A 21,589-nucleotide genomic window follows, 5' to 3' on the forward strand; every position below is an offset into this window, starting at 1 on the left:
ATATACGTATCGTCGGCCGGTGCGATTATGCGAGCTACTGTTGCTCGGCGCACGCGAAATCGAAAGCTGCGAGATTGCTTCTCGACCGCGGGGGTTAAGGAACTTGATCGGACAGTTTTTTTTTTTTTTTCCCTCATTACTATACTTACGTAGTCGGAGCCGATTCGAACAATTAGAAACGAATCTATGGTTTAATACCCCGGAGTCACGCATATCCCGAAATTGTTATTCCACTCGCTCTATACGTAATTGTCACCTCTAAATCAATTCTCGCAGACAACGTAACAACGCTAGCGTTAAAATGTAAATTCATCGGCGGCCGATTCGCCAAATATTCCGTGCAGCATGCTCCTTCCCCCGAAATTGCCCAAGTTGAAAACTGTGTATAACAGCAGACGCGGAATTTTATAACCGTCTGGCTCCTGCGCGAAATCGATTCGTTATAAATTGCCTCGCGTGACGCATCAACGTCGGCTCTGAGATATAATTTTTCCTTTTATACATCCCAGAGCCGTATATACCATATATAGTAGAATATTATAAAAGCGACGAGACACGGCGATATATCGATCTCGCGCGGATGAAAAATTCAAAACCGGCCATAACTTCAATTATATTCTATTTTTCGCCCGCTCCGCGCATTATTTTTCGTATGCGTAACCGATCGATGCGAGAGTCGTTCGTTATAGAGAAAACGCGCTCAAAGTTATAACGGTCGGGATGAGCAAACTTATCGCCTCTTAGCCGAGCGACGATAATTTACGATCGCATCCCGGAACGCGGAAGCGGCTCTCGAGCTTCTTCGCAACCGATTTTTCGCCGAGGAAAGCGGCGATGCGTTGCGACTTGGCTTTTTCGGAGCTACGCGCGTATGTATACGTTTCGAAATTTCGAACGAGCGGCCGAGCCCGAAGACGACAGCGACATCTGTCGGGCCTCCCGCGAGCCTCCCGCGGGTTTACTCGGTTGTTAAGATATACGCGCCGATCGGTGCTCTCTTATGGCAATTTATTCACTCGTACACACTCTGTTTATAGTATATAGAATAACTTTTTCGAATAAAAAAAAAAAAAAAAAATACGATGCCGATGCATAATGACATGACGCTAGCCTCGGCTCGCTTCTACACTCCGCATAGCGTGTACGATATAATACAGTAGAAGATCTAAAAATAACAGGGGCTCGTTCAAGCATCCCGGCTCACCTGCCGGCTCTTTGAGCAGCCGTCGACATCTGCAATGCAATCTCGATTTCGTGGGGCTTTATGCCGCCTCTCCGTGTGTACACTATATACCTATACACACGCACACCCTCTCTCTCTCTCTCTCTCTTTGCTCATTGCCGATCACGCATCAGCGGCTGTGCGCTTGCCGGCGGCTTCCCTCGAGCGTGAAAATTAATCAAGCTGGCGCTGCCGTCTTGCACGGCCCGTGACTACGAGAGATGAGTCGTCGGAAAATATTCTTTCCCGCTGGTGAACGCAGTGCACTCGTTGAGGGGGCGTGTGTAAGTGCGCGTGTAAGATGTGGAGAATCGATGAGCGAGAATCGCCGACTTTGAACTTGGTCGACGATTATGGCGCGCAAGCTTGAAAGGAATTGCCGGTTGCGCGAATGCGGAGCTCTGAATAATGGACGAGAGCGTAATAACTCGTCTTCGTCAATGATACACCCGCAGCAGCAGCAGCATTGCGATGTGCTACTGGCATCGATTTTTTTCCTCGCCGACTGTCATCTGATTTCAGTTCCCTTGGTTACTTTCGGGCCAAACACCGCGTTCAACAAAACTGTCGCCGTTCCAAGTTACTCCATACTACCTATATGTATACGGTCATCCATCGTTCGGACGTTTTTATATAGCTACTCGAAATTTTGGGAAATTCCCGAACATAATCTCTCTCTCTCTCTCTCTGTCGGGACAATGCAGTCCGAGGTTCGCACTATTAATACACAGAAGAAAAAAAGAAAAAAAAATGACGAACCAGCCGCGCATTGTTATCGATTAAGTGTCAGCGGCAATCCCGCGCCCCGCGCTTATCTGATGATCGCGGCGCGATAGAAAAATCGATGCTTCCGTTGTTCGCTTATCTTGGGTTATTCATGAAGCGTCCGAAACTTCATTAGGCCATATCGGCTGCTACTTGATGGGCCTTTAAAGTCGACCGTTTACGGGACGATCGAAGCTTTTTAAAAATCGAAAGCTGCCAAACGGTCGTAAAAGAAGAGTCAGCAACAAGCGCATGGAAATGAGCTACGCCTCGTGGGTATAATATAACGAGTAGTAGCGCGCGCCTGCGACGTAAAAGGGTCATGATTTGATGGGCAGGGGGTGGGGCAGCGCGACATTCAATATTCATACGCGTTGGACAGTCGGAGGGACAGGCATCGCCGGACTCGCCTCCACGAGCTTAGTCGGCTCTGTCGTCGTTCCGAGGAAAGAAGAGCAGGACAGCATGTCGAGCCTGCGATTTCGCGGACTCCTCGCGATTCTCGCGCTCCGGCTGGCGATCGGCGCTTCCCAGGCGCCCGTCACTCTGCGTCGGTTATCCCTCTGCTCTGCATCGATATTATCCAGCATCGATTCTCATCGCTTTTTCTTTTCCTGCTGGTGCAGTGCTGGTGCTGGAGCAGCCGGACGCCGGTATCCTGAGCAGCATCAACAGCATCGTCAGCGAGGCGGAGAACGAGTTCGGGGCGAACCTCGTCAAGGTCGACGTGCAGGCGGTCCTCGTGGACCGCGAGTACGTCGACCTGAACTTCGAGAAGGTCTGCGCCCAGCTCTACAGGGGCATAACGATGATCCTGGACATGACCTGGACCGGCTGGGACAAGCTGCGCGACCTCGCCCGGGACTTTGGGATAATCTACAAGCGCGCCGACACGACCATCAGCGCCTACGTCCAGGCGGTCGACGACACCATGATGCTCAAGAACACGACCGACGCCGCCCTCATCTTCCAGAACGAGAAAGGTAGGGTAATAAATTTTGCTAATCCAATGTTACAGCAGCGACCGACTCTTGTTCCCTGCAGAGCTCAACCAGACGCTGTACTACCTCATCGGGAATTCGATAATCAGGCTGGTGGTGATCGACTACCTCTCGCCGCAGACCGTCGAGCGGATCGGCAACATGAGGCCCCTGCCCTCCTACTACGCCACTTACTCCGACACCAGACATATGGAGGAGCTGTTCAAGACGGTACGTGTGTGCCTTAATCTGTTGCATAAAAGTAGAGGAGAGTTCGTAAAACTCCCGGGCCAGGTTAATTGCTTTTCGGCCTTTCAACGCTCCGCTGCTGTCGTTTTTTTTTTTTTTTTTTTTTTTTTTTTTTCCTCGTCTATGGAGCTGCGTGGCCATTGTTTCCCGAAATGTTGCAGGCCATAGACGGGGGCCTGGTGAAGCGCGACGGAGTCTGGTACCTGGTCTTCACGGACTACAACTACGCCGAGTTCTCCTACTTCAAGGAAGCCTCGGCGCTCAACGTCACAGTCAACGTCCTCACCATGAAGGAGGACGTCTGCTGCCACCTGATGTACACCAATCCACCTTGCAGCTGTCCTCCTAATTTCCAGGTTCGTCGTCTGTCAGTTGCTCGGCGCCTCTTCTTTTTCTCGACCTCGACTAAAAATAATCATAAAAATCGCTCTACCTGCAGATCTTCGATCACTACTTTCGCCGGCTCATCAACCTCATCGTCGAGACGCTCAGCGAGCTCCAGTCGGCGAACCAGCTGCAGGAACCGCGGAGCGGCCAGTGCACGGCTAAAAACTCCTCCGGCAGCGCGGCCGGCAACGCGACGCTTTCCGATTTCGACAAGAAAATCCTGGCCGTAAGTCCCGAGCTCGACGGGCCTAGATAGTATAATAAGCTAACTAAATGGGCCGCTTACAAAATAAACTCGCTCTACGCTCTGTAGAAAATCCAGAAGAACGAGACGTTCGAGTACGTGGAGAAGCTGACCCTGATCACCTACCGGGCCGCGGCCGAGCTGAAGGTCCTGTCGAACGGCGAGCTCGTGGCCAACGCCACCTGGAGCCGCGACACCGGCATCGTGCCCCTGCCCAACCGGACGATCCAGGCGGCTCGACGCTACTTCCGCATCGGCACCACCGAGGCCATCCCCTGGACGATCAAGAAGCGCGACCCCCAGACGAACGAGCCCCTCAGGAAGCCCGACGGCAGCCTCGTCTGGGAGGGCTACTGCGTCGAGCTCATCCAGAAGCTGGCCGACATGATGGACTTTGACTACGACCTCGTCCTGCCGGAGGACGGCGAATTCGGCCAGAAAGTTAACGGGCTCTGGAACGGTCTCGTCGGCGATCTCGCCAAAGGAGTAACTACAACTACCATACTATATGCCTGTCCCCCTCCTTTCAATCGACACTTGTAAACTCTCCCGCTTTTCCCCGGCCGTTAGCAAACCGACATCGCGGTCGCCGCGCTTACGATGACGTCAGAACGAGAGGAAGTCATCGACTTTGTCGCTCCGTACTTTGAGCAATCGGGCATACTGATCGGTAAGGCAATCTATCAAGCGTGGCCATCCGCGTTGGCGTCGTTATTGCACGTATATGCTCTCTGGCCCAAGTGATGAGGAAGCCGGTGCGGAAGGCCTCGCTCTTCAAGTTCATGACGGTCCTGCGGCTGGAGGTCTGGCTGAGCATCGTCGGCGCCCTCACGCTCACCGGCATCATGATCTGGATCCTCGACAAGTACTCGCCCTACAGCGCGCGCAACAACAAGCACATGTACCCCTACCCCTGCAGGTGAGCCGTAAGTGTAGGAGCTAGCAGTGAGCCGATCGGTAACATCCTCTTCCCCGAGCGCAGGGAGTTCACCCTGAAGGAGAGCTTCTGGTTCGCCCTGACGTCGTTCACCCCCCAGGGCGGTGGCGAGGCGCCCAAGGCCCTGTCCAGCCGCACCCTCGTAGCCGCCTACTGGCTCTTCGTCGTCCTCATGCTGGCCACTTTCACCGCGAACCTCGCGGCTTTCCTCACCGTCGAGAGGATGCAGGTGAGTTGCGCGACTGTACGACGGGCTTGTTGCCGAGCCTTGCACTTTCGCTGAATTTCGCTGAATTTCCGCAGTCCCCGGTGCAATCGCTCGAGCAACTGGCGCGCCAGTCGCGGATCAACTACACCGTCCTGGACAACTCGACGATCCACCAGTACTTCAAGAACATGAAGATGGCCGAGGAGAAGCTCTACCAGTGAGTGTAGCCGATCGTCCAGGCCGTCGACTCGGCCAGCTCACGCTCTCTTTCTTTCAACAGAGTCTGGAAGGAGATCACGCTGAACAGCACGAGCGACCAGGTCGAGTACCGCGTCTGGGACTACCCGATCAAGGAGCAGTACGGCCACATACTCCAGGCCATCACTCAAGTGGGCACGGTGAAGAGCAGCGAGGAGGGGTTCCAGAAGGTAAGCTGGCTGGGGAAAGCCTGATCGCAAAGGTAATGATAACGGGGGCGCGCGGGGGCGCAGGTGATCGACAGCGAGAACGCCGAGTTCGCCTTCATCCACGACTCCTCGGAGATCAAGTACAAAGTCACGCAGAACTGCAACCTCACCGAGGTGGGCGAGGTATTCGCCGAGCAGCCTTACGCCATAGCCGTGCAGCAAGGCAGTCACCTGCAGGAGGAGATCAGCAGGAGGTAATTAGCGCGTCTTATGTCTAACGCTTTGTAAAGAAACGATGCTTTCCAGAATCCTCGATCTCCAGAAGGATCGCTACTTCGAGAGCCTCAGCTCCAAGTACTGGAACCAGTCGCTCAAGGGCTCCTGCCCCAACTCGGACGACAACGAGGGCATCACCCTCGAGAGCTTGGGTAGGTTACGAGTTGGCTCCTCCCGAGCATACTCATTCATCTCTCGAATTCGTAATCTCGCACTAATTCCAGGCGGAGTCTTCATCGCGACGCTCTTCGGCCTGGCGCTGGCCATGGTCACGCTCGCCGGCGAGGTGATCTACTACCGGCGGCGCAACGCCCAGGACGAGCAGAACCAGCAGAAGCACCGCGATCACAGCAAGAGCAAGGACCGGATGGACGACAGCGACCAGATAATAATCCAGAAGCTCGCTGCCAAGCTCCAGCTGAAACCGGCCCCGCCCGTCAGCTTCGACGGAAAACCCGTGGCCCAGGGCCTCGGGACCAAGCCTCGGGTCTCCCAGATATCCGTCTATCCCAGGCCCTTCCCCTTCAAGGAGTGAGACGCACGCGAGACGCACGCGAGACGCACGACTGCAGTTTCTCCACCAGTAGCCAGTAGATTTTTCTCTATGCTGCGCATAATAACAATATTCTTGACCATACACGAGTTGTTGTGTAGCTCGATGGTATGTACGACTATGAATAAAGTGGCTGTCACGCATATTTTTCAAATAACCAACGACACAGCGCCTTCTTATTGCGCGCGAACATCGATGAGGCAACCTCGCTCCGCGACACGTGTCGTCGAGCAGCAGATCAGCCGTGAAGTCTGCCCGCGACGTCGCGCAACGCCGAGAAAATCTGTTGTATTATACACTCGACACCGTACACATCCCGCCGCCATAGCAGCAGCTCATCGCAATCGATCGCAAGCTGTGCGCTAACTTCCGTCGGCTTCGTTGTAAAAACGCTGCCGGCACCGCGAGAGCTGCGTTGTGAAAAAAAGCTGCCGTTCCCCGCCGCTGTCAGGCCGTGTCGCGCGAAACCTGTGAAAGAGGCCGATGACCCTTGCATCAAGCAGGCGATACTTTCACTAGTACATAACGCGCGCTTTGCGAAAAGTCGGCTGAAAAAAGGGGCTGCATCAGCTTGGCATAACGAAAATACGCGCATAACGCGATTCGCCGGATGCGTTTTCAAGAGCGGCGCAGCAGCTTTATATTCTCCTCCGATCGATCGATCTCAGGCGGCTGAGAAAAAAGGCGAAAGCAGCGACCAATGTTTCTAGCCGAGCGGCCACGCGACGGCAGGGGGGAAGCCCGCGTTCCGCCGAGTCAATATAAAGCCGCAGCCTCCATTCTCGACCAAGTCATTTCGCGAGAAAGTGATGAGCATTAACGAGCACTCCTGAAGCATGGGACTGCGCGAGGTAAGCTCCCGTCGAGGCACAGGCCCATCGACGTCTCGTCCGTCCACGTACTCATTCGCTCGTTCGCAGATTTCCATCGCCCTGCTGGGCCTGGCCCTGGCGACGCTCGGCTCCCCCGGCGACTCGGACTACCCCCGGTTCGGCATCCGCAGCTCCTGGCTCGGCAGCCAGCCCTTCGACAGCCTGAAGAAGGTCCCCACCGAGGACAAGGCCCCGAGGAAGAAGCCCGTGCCGGCGTTCTACGGCCTGCCGGGGGACCCGAAGATCAAGGAGATCCTCCTCGGGTCCGGGCCGCCCTACTGCCAGGAGATCAGCCCCAAGGACAGCCGGGCCGGGACCAGCGCCGGCAGCGAGGCCGGAGTCCAGGAGAAGCAGATGCGCTGCTACAGGTGCAAGGACCCGAAGAACGACTCGACCTACGAGCGCTGCTCCTACGGCTCCCAGCCGCCAAGTGAGAGCCCCAGGGCCGAGAAGGGCAGCCCGGACAGCCTCGGCGCCGGCTCCCACCCGGCCAAGTCCAGCCGCAAGGCCCGGGAGGACTCGGCGGAGAAGCTGCCCGAGGCGTACCGCTTCAGCGAGGACTACTTCCAGCCCGAGGCCTCGCACGAGAAGAACGCGAAGAACCTGGACAACTGCGAGCGCCTGGTCAAGGACTCGATGGTCTGCATGGTCTGCGAGGATCCCAAGACCAGCGGCAAGTACGAGCAGTGCTCCTACGTGGCCCAGCCGAACGAGAAGGCCTACGCCTACTCCAAGTCCAGCTCGTTCGGCGGCGCCAAGCCCCGGGAGGAGGCGCAGAAGCGGCCCCGCAAGCGCGACAAGCAGGACGAGAAGGCGGAGGAGGAGGAGGAGGAGGAGGAGGAGGACCAGGGGGAACACAACTGGGCCGGCGGCGACGACAACCGCTACCCGAGCAGCTACGACAGCTACGAGGCCGAGGAGGAAGAGGCGGCCACGCAGAGCGCCAACAGCGAGTCCAACTGCGAGACGCTGCAGAAGGACGGCCAGTCCTGCACCGTCTGCACGAACCCCAAGACCGGCGGCAAGTCCGAGCAGTGCGCCTACTCGCACGAGCCCAAGGACAAGGTCTACAAGTACAGCAAGTCCAAGAGCTTCGGCTACCCGGAGTCTGCTCAGAAGGCTGAGGAGGAGGCGGAGGAGGAGCGCCGCGACAGCAGCTACGAGGCCGAGCCCTCCAGCCTCGACTACATCCGCTCGGAGAGCGAAAAGATCTCGAAGCAGGTCAGGGCCCAGGGCGACTGCCGGAAGGTCAAGCGCGACGAGGAGCTCTGCACGATCTGCAAGGACCCCAAGACCGGCGGCGAGAACGAGCAGTGCAGCTACTCGTACGAGCCCGAGGACGAGCTCTTGGCCTACACCAAGTCCAAGTCGACGAGCGACGACGAGTACGCCGGCAGCGGCGAGGAGCGGCCCGAGGAGAGCTCGTACTCGCCGACCCTCGACTACATCCCCAAGAGCAGCGTCTACGCGAGCCGCAGACCGCAGGTAGCTAGTATAGCAGTAGGCCGGCGTCCAACTAGTTCATATAGTTATATAGTTCGCGCGTAGTTTAGTTGAGTTTTATACGATGCTAAACGCGAGGGAGGTATCGCAGGCCGAGGAGAAGCAGAAGAAGAGGCAGAAGAAGAAGCAGGAGAAGAAGCAGGAGAAGAAGCAGGAGAAGCCGGACCGGGTGGACAACGGCTTCTACGACGCGACTCTGCGCCGCGCCGAGATCGAGAAGATCGTCAAGGACATCGGCTCGGAGGAGGACCGGAGCAAGTGCAAGAGGATGTACCGGAACGGCATGACCTGCTACAGCTGCGCCGACGAGCGGGGCTTCGTCAACGAGGAGTGCGCCTTCGTCAACGAGCCCGAGTCCAGGAGCATCGGCAGCACGAGCAAGCGCAAGACCCGGGCGACCGCCGACGAGGCCGAGCCCTACGACTACGTGCCCGAGACCCGGCCCCTCTACGACAAGCTACTCGGCGTCAGCCTGCCGGCCTACATGATCACCAAGTCCGCGCAGGAGGCCGAGTTCGACGAGTACGTCGAGAAGGCCAAGTTCTAAAAGTCTGACGATAACTAATAATATAAGACGCATATACATGTATAAGCTTATAGCGGAGCGAGAGAAAACCTGGCGAAATAAACACAGGAAGAGAATGACTGCTTAATCTTTTCGATCGCCACCCCCCCCCCCCCCGTCCATAAATCCACCCGGAACGAATGGAAGTCCCAGTCCAGAAAAAAATTGCTTTACGCAATCGAGAGCTTTTTCAGCGGCCGAAAAGACGAATGGAAGAAAGAGCGAAAGCTTCGACTTAGCGAGTATAAGCGCGGCTCTATATTTATAAACGTAACGGCGGCGGCTCGTCCTCTCCGCCGCGGACATCAGAGCCGTAGTCGCGGCGGGCACGCGCTACTGTCGGCATCTCGAGTGCGTCCGTGCAGTCGCCACGGTTGATTCGAACCAGTCCCTCGTCATGAATCCACAGGACTATCCAGGGTAAGTCTCTCCTATACCCTACACCATCCGACGAATCTATAGGCCAGAGCTCGCTTTTACCCCCGCTATCGCCACGTGCCGAGCTTGCAAGCTCGCGCGTCGGGTTTCATTTCGCGCAGCTGTGACGATGCACGCGATAGTGTCTACGTGCGCTTTCGCGTGGCTGAGGGGAAAAAAAAAAAAAAAAAAAAAACAGAAGAGCCGAAGGGACGTGAAAAAGTCGCGGATCGGGCAGCGTGAAAATTCTAAAGATGAAATAATCGCAAGCGTTTTATAGGAGAGAGAGAGAGAGTGGCAGAGCAGCAGAGTCTCTCTCGCGCGCGCGCGCGCGCGCAGGTCAGACCGGGGGGGTCTAAAATTAAGTTTCGCTCGCGCGCAGCGTATCCACCTAAATAACGTTTCTATATGCTTTATAGCGCACGCGTCGACGCTTGGCCGGGCTCCCGTTCTTCGACGCGCTGCTTTATGGTGGCTGCGATGATGCGTGGAACGGAATTTTATCCGAGAGATGAAAAACGCTTGCGTCGCGGAGCTACGACTTTTACATTTCTATGCACTTCTGACACGATTTCCATAATTCTCCCCCTGGCTTAATAGCAGCGTAAATATATCAAGCGCCGAGGCACTATCTCGCGCTGAAATTCGATTCTCGTGCAAATCGCGTTCGAAAGCCTTTACAGCTCGCCAGCAGTACACTGAGCTACTTTGTTCGAATGAATCGATTCGCTGTTTCGGTGTTTTCAAGCGTACTTAAAAAATATACGCGATAAAAAGCTTTTTATTTAAACTAAAGCGGCCGACTCGTGCGGAGCGATCGACTTTTAAACTGTCATAACATCGCCGCGGCTAGAAAAAATAGAAAATCATTTCAAAGATTAAAAGTCTCTATTTTCGCTGCGCTAGCCGGTATAGGCTCGGAGCGTTTGAAAAAACCCAATAAAAACAAAGAAACGTTACGCCGCTGGCAACTTGGCACAACTCTTTTATCCTTTCTACGAGAGATCGCGCGAATAAATTCGTCTTCTATTCGTTTCTAAATTTACACGATATACGGAGCTCTGATCTGAGATGATTTGCGCACAGATTCGAAATTTTAATTGTTAAAAACTTTACTACGCGACGTAAACGCTTATACTCGTTCTCGATAGTTTTACGAGCTTTTGACACAGTTAATAATAAAGGAGGAGCAAAAATATTGACCGCCGAATGATCATCGTCGCCTTTCAACTTTTTTCGCCGGAGAACCATAGCGAGGTTCTTCACATCCTAACTGATAACTTGCGCGAAGCCGACTATTTTCAAGAGTGCGAGAGAAAATAAAATAAAATTAAATACTATACATCGTCGTGTGTCGTCTCACCTGCGATATAACGGCTTTCGTCTGCGTAATTTTAGAAAATACGTTACGCCGAGCGGGAATATAAGTTGAAGATCTATAAGTGACACCGTTTAGCGAGTTAGTCGATGTAGCTGTAATTTGAATTAATTACTCTCGAATCGAACCTTGTGAGTAAACACAGATCCACGTCGTCATGTTTACATCCGCTTGCGAAAGCAGTGAACGCTACAGGTATAATATCAGAGTCCAGGTGAGCAAAGCTCTCGTAAATAAAAGCTCTTTTCCACTGGCTAAAAAGAAGAGAGGGCTAGCATCCAACAACGATTCACCGCGTCTTTCCCTATATTTAAAACCCGCCGTCGCTGGCATCCAGCTTCGATACGCAAATTATCTCGAAACACGAGGTAAACAGGCCCATCGCTTGTCGCGGAATCCTGGCAGTGATACCGCGCGCACTACGTTCTGCATCTCTCTTTATAAGCAACTTTCGTCCAATAACCTCCTCTGCCAAGCGAAAGTTCCCCTCTCCGGAGCACCGCATCCCTCCTCTCTGAGTTCGCGAAAAAACCTCGTACACACTCGCGGGAGACCTTGTCCGAGTAGCCTCCTCTCTTTCGCCGAGCAAAGTCGCTTCCTTAAAAGGCCCAACGTCGGATATTACCTTCGCGCGTGCGTAACGCCGTCGCGGACTCGAGAGGCTCGAAAAAATCCAGACCCAGTCGTCCGCTGCTAGTCGTACGTGATTCACCTTTCACGAGTATCTCGGCTCTTTTGTTCTTCTTTTCTTCCGCGGCGGACTTTCGACCCGAGCGTGGGTGGACCGGCCTGAGAAGAAGAAGAAGAAGAAGAAGAAGACGAAGAAGAAGAGGAGGACACGGTGGTGTGTTTGCGTGCGAGGTAGTGAAAAAGGTGACAGAAATAACCGACGATCTCTCTCGGAAGTGGACTAGTTTTTCTCTCGGTGGTTCGATTCTTTTTTTTTTTTTTTTTCATTTCATTCATTCATACAATAACGAGTGCGCGATGCGAGCGTGCTTTTAAATTTCCGCGGAGAGTGACCTCAGCCGCACCGGCCAATTACGAAAATTTCGTAACGCGAAAATCCGCAACACAAAGCGCCGCGCCGTACAGTGTTCTATAATCAAGCGTTGCTCATTTAATGACGTTCTGGCACAGACACAGAGGCTCTTCGCGGAATGGAAAAACAAGCGCAACGCCGAAATTTTCACCGAACCCCGGCGCGAAACTTTCCATACTCCCACTATAGCGGAGAGGGTCAAGTGCTCGCCCGGAAACGTTTACGCGCATATTCATAATAATCGCGGCTAAAATTAGCTGCATTACTTTTATACACACCAGACGCGGTCAAATTCAAGGGTTCATTGTTTCCCTATACCGCAGTCGAGCTGCTAACGCATTCGCGCTAATTCCAATCGGCTTATAGAGTTCTCTCTCTCTCTCTCTCTCTGCCAAAAATACTCTCGCGTGCGGCGACATTCGCAAGCGTGTAAAAGCTCTTACAATATCGAGAGGCTGCTGATGTGTTGAGAGAGAGAGAGAGAGAGAGAGACGAGTATACGCGTCGGAAGCGCAGTGATTCATCGGCCGAGCATTCGCTGTGCAGCCCGATAGAATAGAGATGATGCAAGGGGACTATGAGTGGTCCTCCTACATTTTACACCGGACTAAGTTTGATAACGCCGGCAGTTATGATTCGCGATTTTCGAGGCCGTATTAATAGCCGCTCTACGCCGACTATTCTCGGCCGCGTGAGTAATTCGCGCTCGCGAAGCTGTATGGAAAACCGAATTAAAAAGCCATTGTTCCCCCCCCCCCTCCCCGCCGAGCTTTATTAACGCGAGAATCTTCTGCTTGTGTTTCAGATCTCCAGAGGCTCCGGCGTCAGGTATATATATGTCACCCTCTCAGCTGAAGATTTCGCGAAAAAAGAGACGAGTCAACGCTCGGCAACGAGAATAGAAAAGAAAAATACAATCGCGGATATTGTGCAACAGGTCGTCGACCCGCTCGAATTTTTCTCCTCGAATTACTTTTTTTCTCTCACGTCAAGCCGCTGTAGCTTTGAAGTCGCCCACGCGCCGAGCGCCTAATAGACAAATCGTCCGCGAGACGTGTTAACGTAGCCAACTTACACGAAAGAAAGATACTGTATCCAGTATCGCGGCATTAAAGGTCGTCGCTCACATCCGATTCAGGGCTATACTTACGGGCTGACCTAGTTCGCCTGTATAGTAGGTATATCGGGCGATTAATCAGGCCTGCAGCGCTCGCGCGCGCGCGCGCGCGACTGTTGACGAGAATACGAGAATACGGAATGCTCGCGCGCGTACAAATATAGCCCGCGCGTCATTGTGTACGTTTTTGAGAGCGGAGGTATGACTTGAGATTTTTCGAGCCCAGGATTCCCGGCAGCGCCACCCCCGCCGCCACCGCCACCGGCGCCTGGTCAAGTGCCAGCCCTCAGGATCAGCACTGCGTCAGAGGTGAGTTGCTCGGTTACGTGCTTCTACTGTTCCGCGATACTTATGTTACGTGGATGATCCCGCAGCTCGGTCCCCGGAGGCCGGCCGCACTGAACGCCGGAGGCCAGGACCCGTATGAGCCGCCGGCGGCCATACAGAACGCCATGATGACCAAGGACAAGAAGCCCTTCACCTACACGCCGGGTATGGGCGGCAAGCTCGACCTCTCGCAGATCCGCAGCCCGCGGATGGCCCGCCGCGTCGCCAAGAACGCCAACGACGAGGGCATCGAGGGCCCGCCCAAGTCCTCGCTCGCCCAGGAGCCCAGGAGCCCGGGCACGCCCAACCCCCAGATGTACTCCTGCCCCCAGGTCGCGGTCCCGGTCTTCCCTCAGGGCATGCCGCAGCAGCCGGCTGTCAACCCGAGGAACAGCACCTTGGCCCGTTCGCCGCCGGGTGAGCGCCTGCAGATCTCTTTGCAGAGGACCAAATTTAACGATTCTTCCTCGCCATCAGTCATAGAGCGAGTGCAGAGCGAGCAGCCAGCCCCGCGACCGCTCGTCAAGGTCGAGACCAAAATCCAGCCCGTGGCCAACTCCCCGGACACCCCGACGCCGCCTACGTCGCCCACGCAGGTGACCCTGGCGAAGGCACCGACGCCCTGGATGCAGAAACAGGCGAAGCAGCAGGAGGAGCTGCCCGAGTGGGCCAAGAGGTCGAGCCTCAACCGGCAGGACTCGTCCTCCTCCGGACAGTCCGACAGTCCCCAGCAGCAGCCGGCTCAGCTGCCCAGACAAATAGTCGTTGTCAGTTCGCCCAGGCAGCCGGCGCAACCCCAGTACCAACAGCAGACGAGACCCGTTCGCCAGGAGAGCGAACGAGCCGTACCGGTTCGCGTGAGTATATCCTAGCTCGAAGACGAATGTACTCGTGGGTAGTTTGAATTTTCAATCGAATTAAACAATCGCGACCTCAGATCGAGGACAGGCCGTCGGTCTTCGCGGCCATGAACGAACCCGGTCACCATCAGCTGATGAACACGACTCCCCACCACCAGTCGCGCTGGGGCAATCCTGTGGGTATGAGCGCAGCCCCGCCAGCCGTGCAACAGAACCAAGGTGGAGCTTACATAGTGCCGATTCAGGTCGACGGGCAGCAGCAGTACCAGAACAGCCTCTCGTCGCCCACCAATGCCAATCACAACCCGATGCAATATCAGCCAAACAGGTGCGCAAAGATCAACCATTTCAGCCAGGTGTGCATTTCAACGCGATTATGAACATTTCAGAAACGTACAGCGAGTCCAAGTGCAGCCGGTCTACAACCAGCAACCCGAACCAGGACCAGTGCAGTCCAAGTCTTTCAAAGTCTTGCAGAAGATCACCGACACAGACCCCGATCAGATCGACGGGGAACAGCTGCGCAAGCTTCAGCTCACCGAAGACGACAGATTCCTCATGAACAAATTCAAAGAGCAAGGTATACCCTCTCGTCTATTTTTACCGCGCTAGCACAGTTTCGGTGACCTATTTTTCTCGGGAAGAACGAAAGGAGGCTTACTCTAATGCGACTTCTTAATCGTTAGTTGATGGAGACGGGACGTACCTGCACAAAGAAGAGGATCCCAGATATCGCGGAGCAGCTATCCCCTCGCGAGCCTTCCGCTATTTGCAAAACATGACAGATTCTGGTGATGGGTCCAACGTTAATTCGAGTAGGTTTCAATGATCGACGAGTGTTAACATTTTCCATGAATTTAAGATATTAACCCCGACTTACTTCAACAGCACCCAGACCAGTAAACTCGGCTGTCAGGAAGCAGCAAAATCGAAACTCGAATTCATTCGGTAAATAGAGTTTGCTCGCGAGATCGTGAATAACGAATTGTGTGCTGAATAACAAACAACGTTTGCTGTGCTTTATTTTCAGATGCTATCCGTGTGCGAATACATATTTGGCAAGTAGTCTGTGTCTAAACAGTGATTTACCTTTGCAGACGAGGTGCCTATACCAGTTCAACACATCCCGGCGAGTCAACAGCAGGTGCAAGAGCCGAAGAAGTACATGGGTGGTGCTATACCATCCAGGTCGTTCAGGATACTCCAGGCGATGACAGCTCCCGAGAGCATCGGTAAGTCCTCGATCGACGCTTCCAAGCACTCTTTACATGGAAATAATAATTGACAATTGGCACTGTCATAAACATTCAAAAAATCAGTTCGTTCAGAGTATATTTAGAAAACACTTGCCTTGACAATTCACTTACAATGATTGAAATATCAGGAGAAAGTTTTTTTTAACTCTGTATGCATTGTAATGTATGCGTATACGGTGCCATCGTCGTATTTTGCAACAGTTACGAAAAATTGGTTCCGACAATAGGTACAATATCATTCATATTTATACTCGTTCATAACAACATATAATAACTGATTAATAAGAGAAAACTCTTCGCGTTGTGCAGAGTCGATAGAACGTTTTGCAGCGTCCTGTGTTCACAGGAAAGACAATGAGTTACTTCGAGATGTATTTTTCAAACATGAGTCTCGCTTTATTTCATACGCTAAACTATGCTTTTTTTTCAAGAAAAATGAACAAAAATCTTGGTAACAATCTTTGCATCATATATTTTTATTTTATAGCCATGCATACGACGAATGGACTTGTTATTTCGATGAGTGTTGCATGTTATTTACTATTCGTTAACGCATTATCACTAAGCCTTATTTCTGAGAATAATATATTAATAATTATGACAAATTCGCTGGGTCCCGCCGCGGTACTTGCATGCGACGTATTTGGACACTAATAATAATCTAAAAACTTTTCCAGTATATACGTGGAAATCGCAAACTATCAGCCAATAATCAAAATTGCTTCTATATCATTCGCCTTTCATTAAGAAATTTAGCTGCACCGATGTTCGTCTTAGTGCATTTCTGTTTCAGTCATTAGGATTTCCTTTGAACACAGGATGAAGCGTTTCTGTCTGTCTCTCCATGGAGAATGACCTTCGCGCAAAAATACACAAAGTCGGCGTGTGCAGCTTCTGATGTTGACTTTGCGATTTTGCGTTGGTCTTTTTCCGTGAATCTTTTTCTTCTCTTTTACATTTATGATCAACACTCTCTTTCTTTACACTACTCTTTTTTCTTCCTTTTCCAAATTGTTGGTGTGATTACTGTTTCACTTCGTTTTCAATCACTCCGATGATCATATGCATCGTTGATTCTCGTTCTATTCGAAAGCATCTGAGTGGATGAAAACACGAGGGACAAATAATACATTCTAATAAAAAAATAATCAATACTCAACGCGATGGAAGTTGCATATCTTTGAAATTAACACACAGTGAAGAGAAGTAATAGGTTGAACACTAAATCAAAATTAAAACAAACAAACTTAATGACAACTACAACAAAACGATAAGATCAGATGACCTGTCTCTGAATGGAATGTGCTGTTTGTTGTAGCCATCACGCAAGTGACGCAAGAGAAACGGCAAGATTCAGCCGCAGATTACTTTAGTATGCCGGGCAGTCAGCATCATGGTGTCTTATATTATCCCCTGCACCCACCTCCACATCCACATCCGAATTCGGCTCGAACTCCAACCCCGATTCCGATTCCAGCCACCCCACCGCCAGCTTACTGGAACCCCGACATCGGCTGGTGGTCCTACTACCCCATGCCACCGTCGCCGGCCTACCCACCACCATTCGATCCTTTCCACAATCCCTACTACTACTATCAACCGGAATATTACAATGCCGACAACAGCGCGCTCGTTGATCCCGATTGTTATCCCCCCATAACGATGACGCGGTGTCCCCTCGATCATAGTTCGCGCACCTCCGAACTGAGCGACGAGTGCGGTAATGGTTTTCGCGGCAATTCCCTCAGTAGGAACTCTGCTCTTTATGCAGGCTCTCAATGGACACGCGACTCGCAGACGACTACTCCAACGAGCTGCGCTACCTCCAACACCACCGAACAATCTTCCGATAGACTTGCCGAGGAACGGCCACTTACCTCCTCTTCGGTTTTGACCACCACCTCTTCCATGTCTTCGGAGGATGACTCCGAATGCGAGGAAGAAGAGCAGGAGGAGGAGGTCGAAGCGGAGGACAGTTGCTGTTCCTCCAAAGGAAACGATGAGGAGGAAGAAGAGAACGCCTCGGCAGAGTCTTCGGACTCGAGCTGTGACTCGGATTCCTATCTGGCCTACTCCACCGGACTCAATCCCATTAGTCCGCAGAAGGATGAAGCTGTCAGACAGGAAGTCGAAGAAGAAGTAGTTGAAAACGAGAATGACCAAGACAACGACTCGACGGACTGCGAGAAAGAAAACCTGTCAGAGGATGATCGGGATGTTGAGGAAGATGACGATATCGATAGTGGTGATGATGAGGAGGATGATAAGGAAAAAATAGACGATGGCGCAGACGAAAAGACAAGTCAAGCGGTTAATCAGGAAGACATGAACACAACAGTCAGCGTTAGCCTGCCCCTCAGATTCAAGTTTTCCGTGTCGGATAAAGACGAGGACGTTACCACGGTCATCGTTGGAGACAGTACCATAACCAAAGACGTTGACACGTGTGTGGCCTTTACGCTCAAGAGACCGAGTAGCCAGGAAAACTGCGAAGACAAGACGGTCGAAGAAACGATCAAGGTGAAACCCACTTTGGTAGTCACGAGCACGGACGAAGATAGACTGACGGAAGCCAATAAACTGCAGGACACATCCACGACAACCAGTACTAATCCCACGAGCATCGAGGACAAACGAAAGACACTTCTCAGCGTGCAAAGCCACTCTAGAGAAGAGGTGACCGACGACGACGACAGCGGAGTCACTTCGGACATGAGCCGAATCATATCCGAAGTGGATACCGACTCCGAGTGCTGCCTACCCCTGACCACGACGACAACACCGACTGACGACGTCAACCCACCGGTGATCAAGAGAGGCGGACAGAACAAGTATCAGCGCACTCAGACTCACTCCAGACTCTTCAGACTGTTGAGCGACGAGCAGATGAGGTTACCCGCGAAAGGCAGCAGGCTGTCCAACTACGAGGAGCACTCGTCCAACTCCAGTGGACTGACCTCTCCAGATTGCACTTCAGCGGATCAACCTGCCAGCCATCACAGCCTGCTCAGAACGAGACAACAGCTGCCCACAAGACCCAAGTCTCTGGATTGCGAGGCTCTGTTCAGACGCCACCAGGAGCAACCGCGGCAAGACCCTTACTACCAGACCTGGAAGAACGGCGAGCGCGTCAGCTGTTCTCGAAAGTCGCCGGTGACCGCAGCGCCTCAGTGGGCCTACCATCCGCGCGTCAACGTCCTCTGCCCTCGCATAAAAAGCGCGAAAAACGTACCTCAGACGCTGTCCCATCACCAGAAGAACAACCAGCAGTCCTGCATGAAATCCCCGCTCGGATCCACAAGCGCGATATCCTCGAGCATCCCGAGTCCCTTGAGAACGAATCAACGCTGCTGATCGGGCGGGCAGGCCCAGACTAGCGGCGTTGAACGTCGTCGGTGGTGTGTCGCTGGTGTGCGCCAATCTCTCCGCCAATCAGAGAGATGATACTGTAACAGAGACTGTGTGTGTGAGAGAGAGAGAGAGAGATGGCGCGTCAGCGGCACAAACACACGTGTACATAGGCATTTACGGGGCCCCTTTCGATCGATCATTGGAGAAAGAGAGAAAGAGAGAGAGAGAGAGAGAGAGAGAGTGTTACGAGAATCGTGTGTCCACTACCTTCTTCATTCTTCCGTCTCTGCGAACTGCTGCGCTGCCGTCAAAGACGGGGGGACGAGTTTGTCACAGAGCGCCACGCGCACGCACAATGGGCCAAGACGTGCCTTTTTTATTCCTATCGGTACTTATGACCAGAATACTTTTTTCTTTTTTTCTTTTTACAATTTTTTTTTTTTTTTAGACTATACTTTCTTCTTCTTCTTTCTTTACCTACTATACACTGTTTCTTCTTGCTCTCGTTGTTTACTGGATCCCGGCCAAATAAGATTATCGCGCACCGCTGACTGGTCTGCGATCGTTCGCGACTTTTGATTATACGTATTCGAATGAAATTATTTGCACAAACGTATAAACAAAAAGAGAGAGTGCGATCATTCGTGGTGTCTCGAGGTCGCTGAAATCGTACTTGGCTGAAGGAACCTCTCTCTCTATTCATTCCTTTTTTTTTCAGCCGTCGTATATGCAGTCATATTATGCGACGCTGATTATACAGCCGCTGGCATTGATGTTGGATTATGCGTTTATTTTGATACTATATATACAGATATGAAAAATTTACTTGCCAGTAAGCGTCGACAGAAACCGAAAGGTCGATTCTACCTATTATGCGGATTCGAATTGGTTATCTTGTCGAAAAGTATTTTTCACACAGTGCTTTTGCATCTTTTTATTATTTTTATCTATACCTACTATACGTATATACCGAACGATATTTTTACATAAGCATTTCAACTTCATCTTTTTTTATATTTTATATTCAGTACGCAACATAATTCAATAAATATTTTGAAAAAGTGATTTTTTTTTTGTTGAAATTATTAAAGTTTACTTTAGTGCGCAGTCAGTGTAAGATGGTTACACCCATTTAAAATTTATGATTATCAATGCGAATGATGATTTTGAAAGGATGATGTAATGTATGCGTGATTATAAGCCGTAGTTCGGCCAAAAGATCGGACTTTCCGCATGCTGGCTATCAAAGAAAATTTCGATCTTTTATCCGAACGAGAGGAGCTTGAGCTATCTATTGACGTGATCTTCTGATTTTTATCGTCGAATGCATGGTTTTTTCGAACTATCTATATATGGAATGCTTAAGTGTATACTGAACGCATGTTTTAATTTTTTTTTTTTGTTTGTTGCTTTTGATACACTTTAAACATTTTTTAATGGTACTTAAATTCACGCAAAAGATTGTTACTATTATCGCGCATTAAGTCTATATATATATATATATATATATATATATGTATATATATATGTATGTATATTGAAGCGAGCAAACTTTCTATCGGATGATTTAAAAAATTAGCGACACCGAATCACGCAGTCATATGGAAAAAATGCTTGCCTTTTTGTTCTGTATCATCACAGCATCGTGCCCAATTGTTTGAATGGATAAATAAAAATTTTCCATCGTTTTCCAGGTCCCGACGTCACAGATTACTAAAAGCATCAGAGAGACAAGAAAACCTCAAAGGGCAGTGGACTGCGACTAGCGCGTTTCTTCTCGTTTCAAATGGAACTTACTACTATAATATACCTTCTGTCCTCTTTTTTATCAATCATTTTCGTATAATACGCAGATTCGGGAAAAATCAGTTAATATTCGCGTCGAGACAAGGCCGACGTAATTTCACCATAGACTTAATTTTTATTCGCTTGCGGTATAGATCTAATTTTTGTACGACGATGATAATGTTCTCGAATTAAGCTGTTCTACTCCGAATAGCGCACGTAACGAACTTGTAATAATGCAGAAGTCGTGAAATCGCGCTTACGTAATAATATTCACTACACTCATTGTACATTTATTATTATTTACGTATACATGTACAATAATCGAAGAGTTTTTTGATGACAAAGTGATTATATATCTTCTAAATGTATTTTTCTCTAATATTAGATTGTTTTGTTCGTTTATTCACTTTATTTTTGTTCGAACGCACTTTAAACGTTATATTTATGTAAACTCATCTAAGAATGCGTATACGATTGTAAAAAAGAGAAAAAAAAAATCAAATAATAACAATTAATAATTTGTGTTCTTGAGCTTTGTGAGAATCGTGATACATCGCTAGACATTTATTGTTGGACAAACGAAATTGTACTTATATGGTTTCAGAAAATTTGCTGAACCGATATTAATTATGATAGACATATACTGTATGACATTGTTATCACATGACAGCACACGCAATAATTATGTATTCTGATGTTTGTTCAGGTTGATGTAAAATAAATATTGTTATAAAATAAATAATACAATGTCTAATATCTGTTATTATGACTATTTCTCACCTATATAACCCTATGCCTACTGTACGGTCAACTTTACAAAGTCGTACACAAAGTACTGAACTTTCTACTTTTTTTCATAAATTTGAAGAATTATTATTTAACGAG

General features: G+C 50.8%; 3 protein-coding genes across 6 annotated transcripts; all 3 read left to right on the plus strand.

Moving 5' to 3' along the window:
• Positions 1–2,354: 2,354 nt before the first annotated feature.
• LOC100121319 (glutamate receptor ionotropic, kainate 1) lies at positions 2,355–6,389 on the plus strand. The gene is made up of 14 exons (XM_008208103.4): positions 2,355–2,537; positions 2,614–2,970; positions 3,032–3,198; positions 3,378–3,572; positions 3,656–3,829; positions 3,917–4,333; positions 4,418–4,517; positions 4,589–4,766; positions 4,830–5,013; positions 5,088–5,209; positions 5,273–5,420; positions 5,484–5,653; positions 5,706–5,827; positions 5,900–6,389. Exons 1-14 carry the CDS (start codon positions 2,453–2,455, stop codon positions 6,208–6,210), a joined length of 2,730 nt encoding a protein of 909 aa, XP_008206325.2. The 5' UTR covers positions 2,355–2,452; the 3' UTR covers positions 6,211–6,389.
• A 76-nt stretch (positions 6,390–6,465) lies between these two features.
• On the plus strand, positions 6,466–9,245 carry LOC103316152 (ABC transporter F family member 4). The gene is given in 2 exon segments (XM_031927408.2): positions 6,466–8,643; positions 8,645–9,245. Coding segments are annotated over 2 exon segments (2,085 nt in total). The 5' UTR covers positions 6,466–7,064; the 3' UTR covers positions 9,151–9,245.
• Positions 9,246–9,452: 207 nt separating this feature from the next.
• On the plus strand, positions 9,453–21,460 carry LOC100679236 (ras-associated and pleckstrin homology domains-containing protein 1). Of its 4 annotated transcripts, none has more exons than XM_031927898.2 (11): positions 9,453–9,588; positions 12,811–12,833; positions 13,349–13,431; positions 13,497–13,866; positions 13,927–14,306; positions 14,387–14,637; positions 14,699–14,889; positions 14,996–15,124; positions 15,198–15,257; positions 15,407–15,541; positions 20,611–21,460. In XM_031927898.2, the coding sequence occupies exons 1-11, from the start codon at positions 9,566–9,568 to the stop codon at positions 20,631–20,633; spliced, it is 1,668 nt and encodes a 555-aa protein (XP_031783758.1). In that variant the 5' UTR covers positions 9,453–9,565; the 3' UTR covers positions 20,634–21,460. The 4 variants fall into 4 exon arrangements, with proteins under 4 accessions (XP_031783758.1, XP_031783759.1, XP_031783760.1 ...); XM_031927900.2 differs by lacking the exon at positions 9,453–9,588 and adding an exon at positions 11,339–11,836; XM_031927902.2 differs by lacking the exon at positions 9,453–9,588 and adding an exon at positions 11,420–11,891.
• Positions 21,461–21,589: the final 129 nt, after the last annotated feature.

Source organism: Nasonia vitripennis, chromosome 3 (assembly GCF_009193385.2).
Source record: "Nasonia vitripennis strain AsymCx chromosome 3, Nvit_psr_1.1, whole genome shotgun sequence".
NCBI classification, from domain to species: domain Eukaryota; kingdom Metazoa; phylum Arthropoda; class Insecta; order Hymenoptera; family Pteromalidae; genus Nasonia; species Nasonia vitripennis.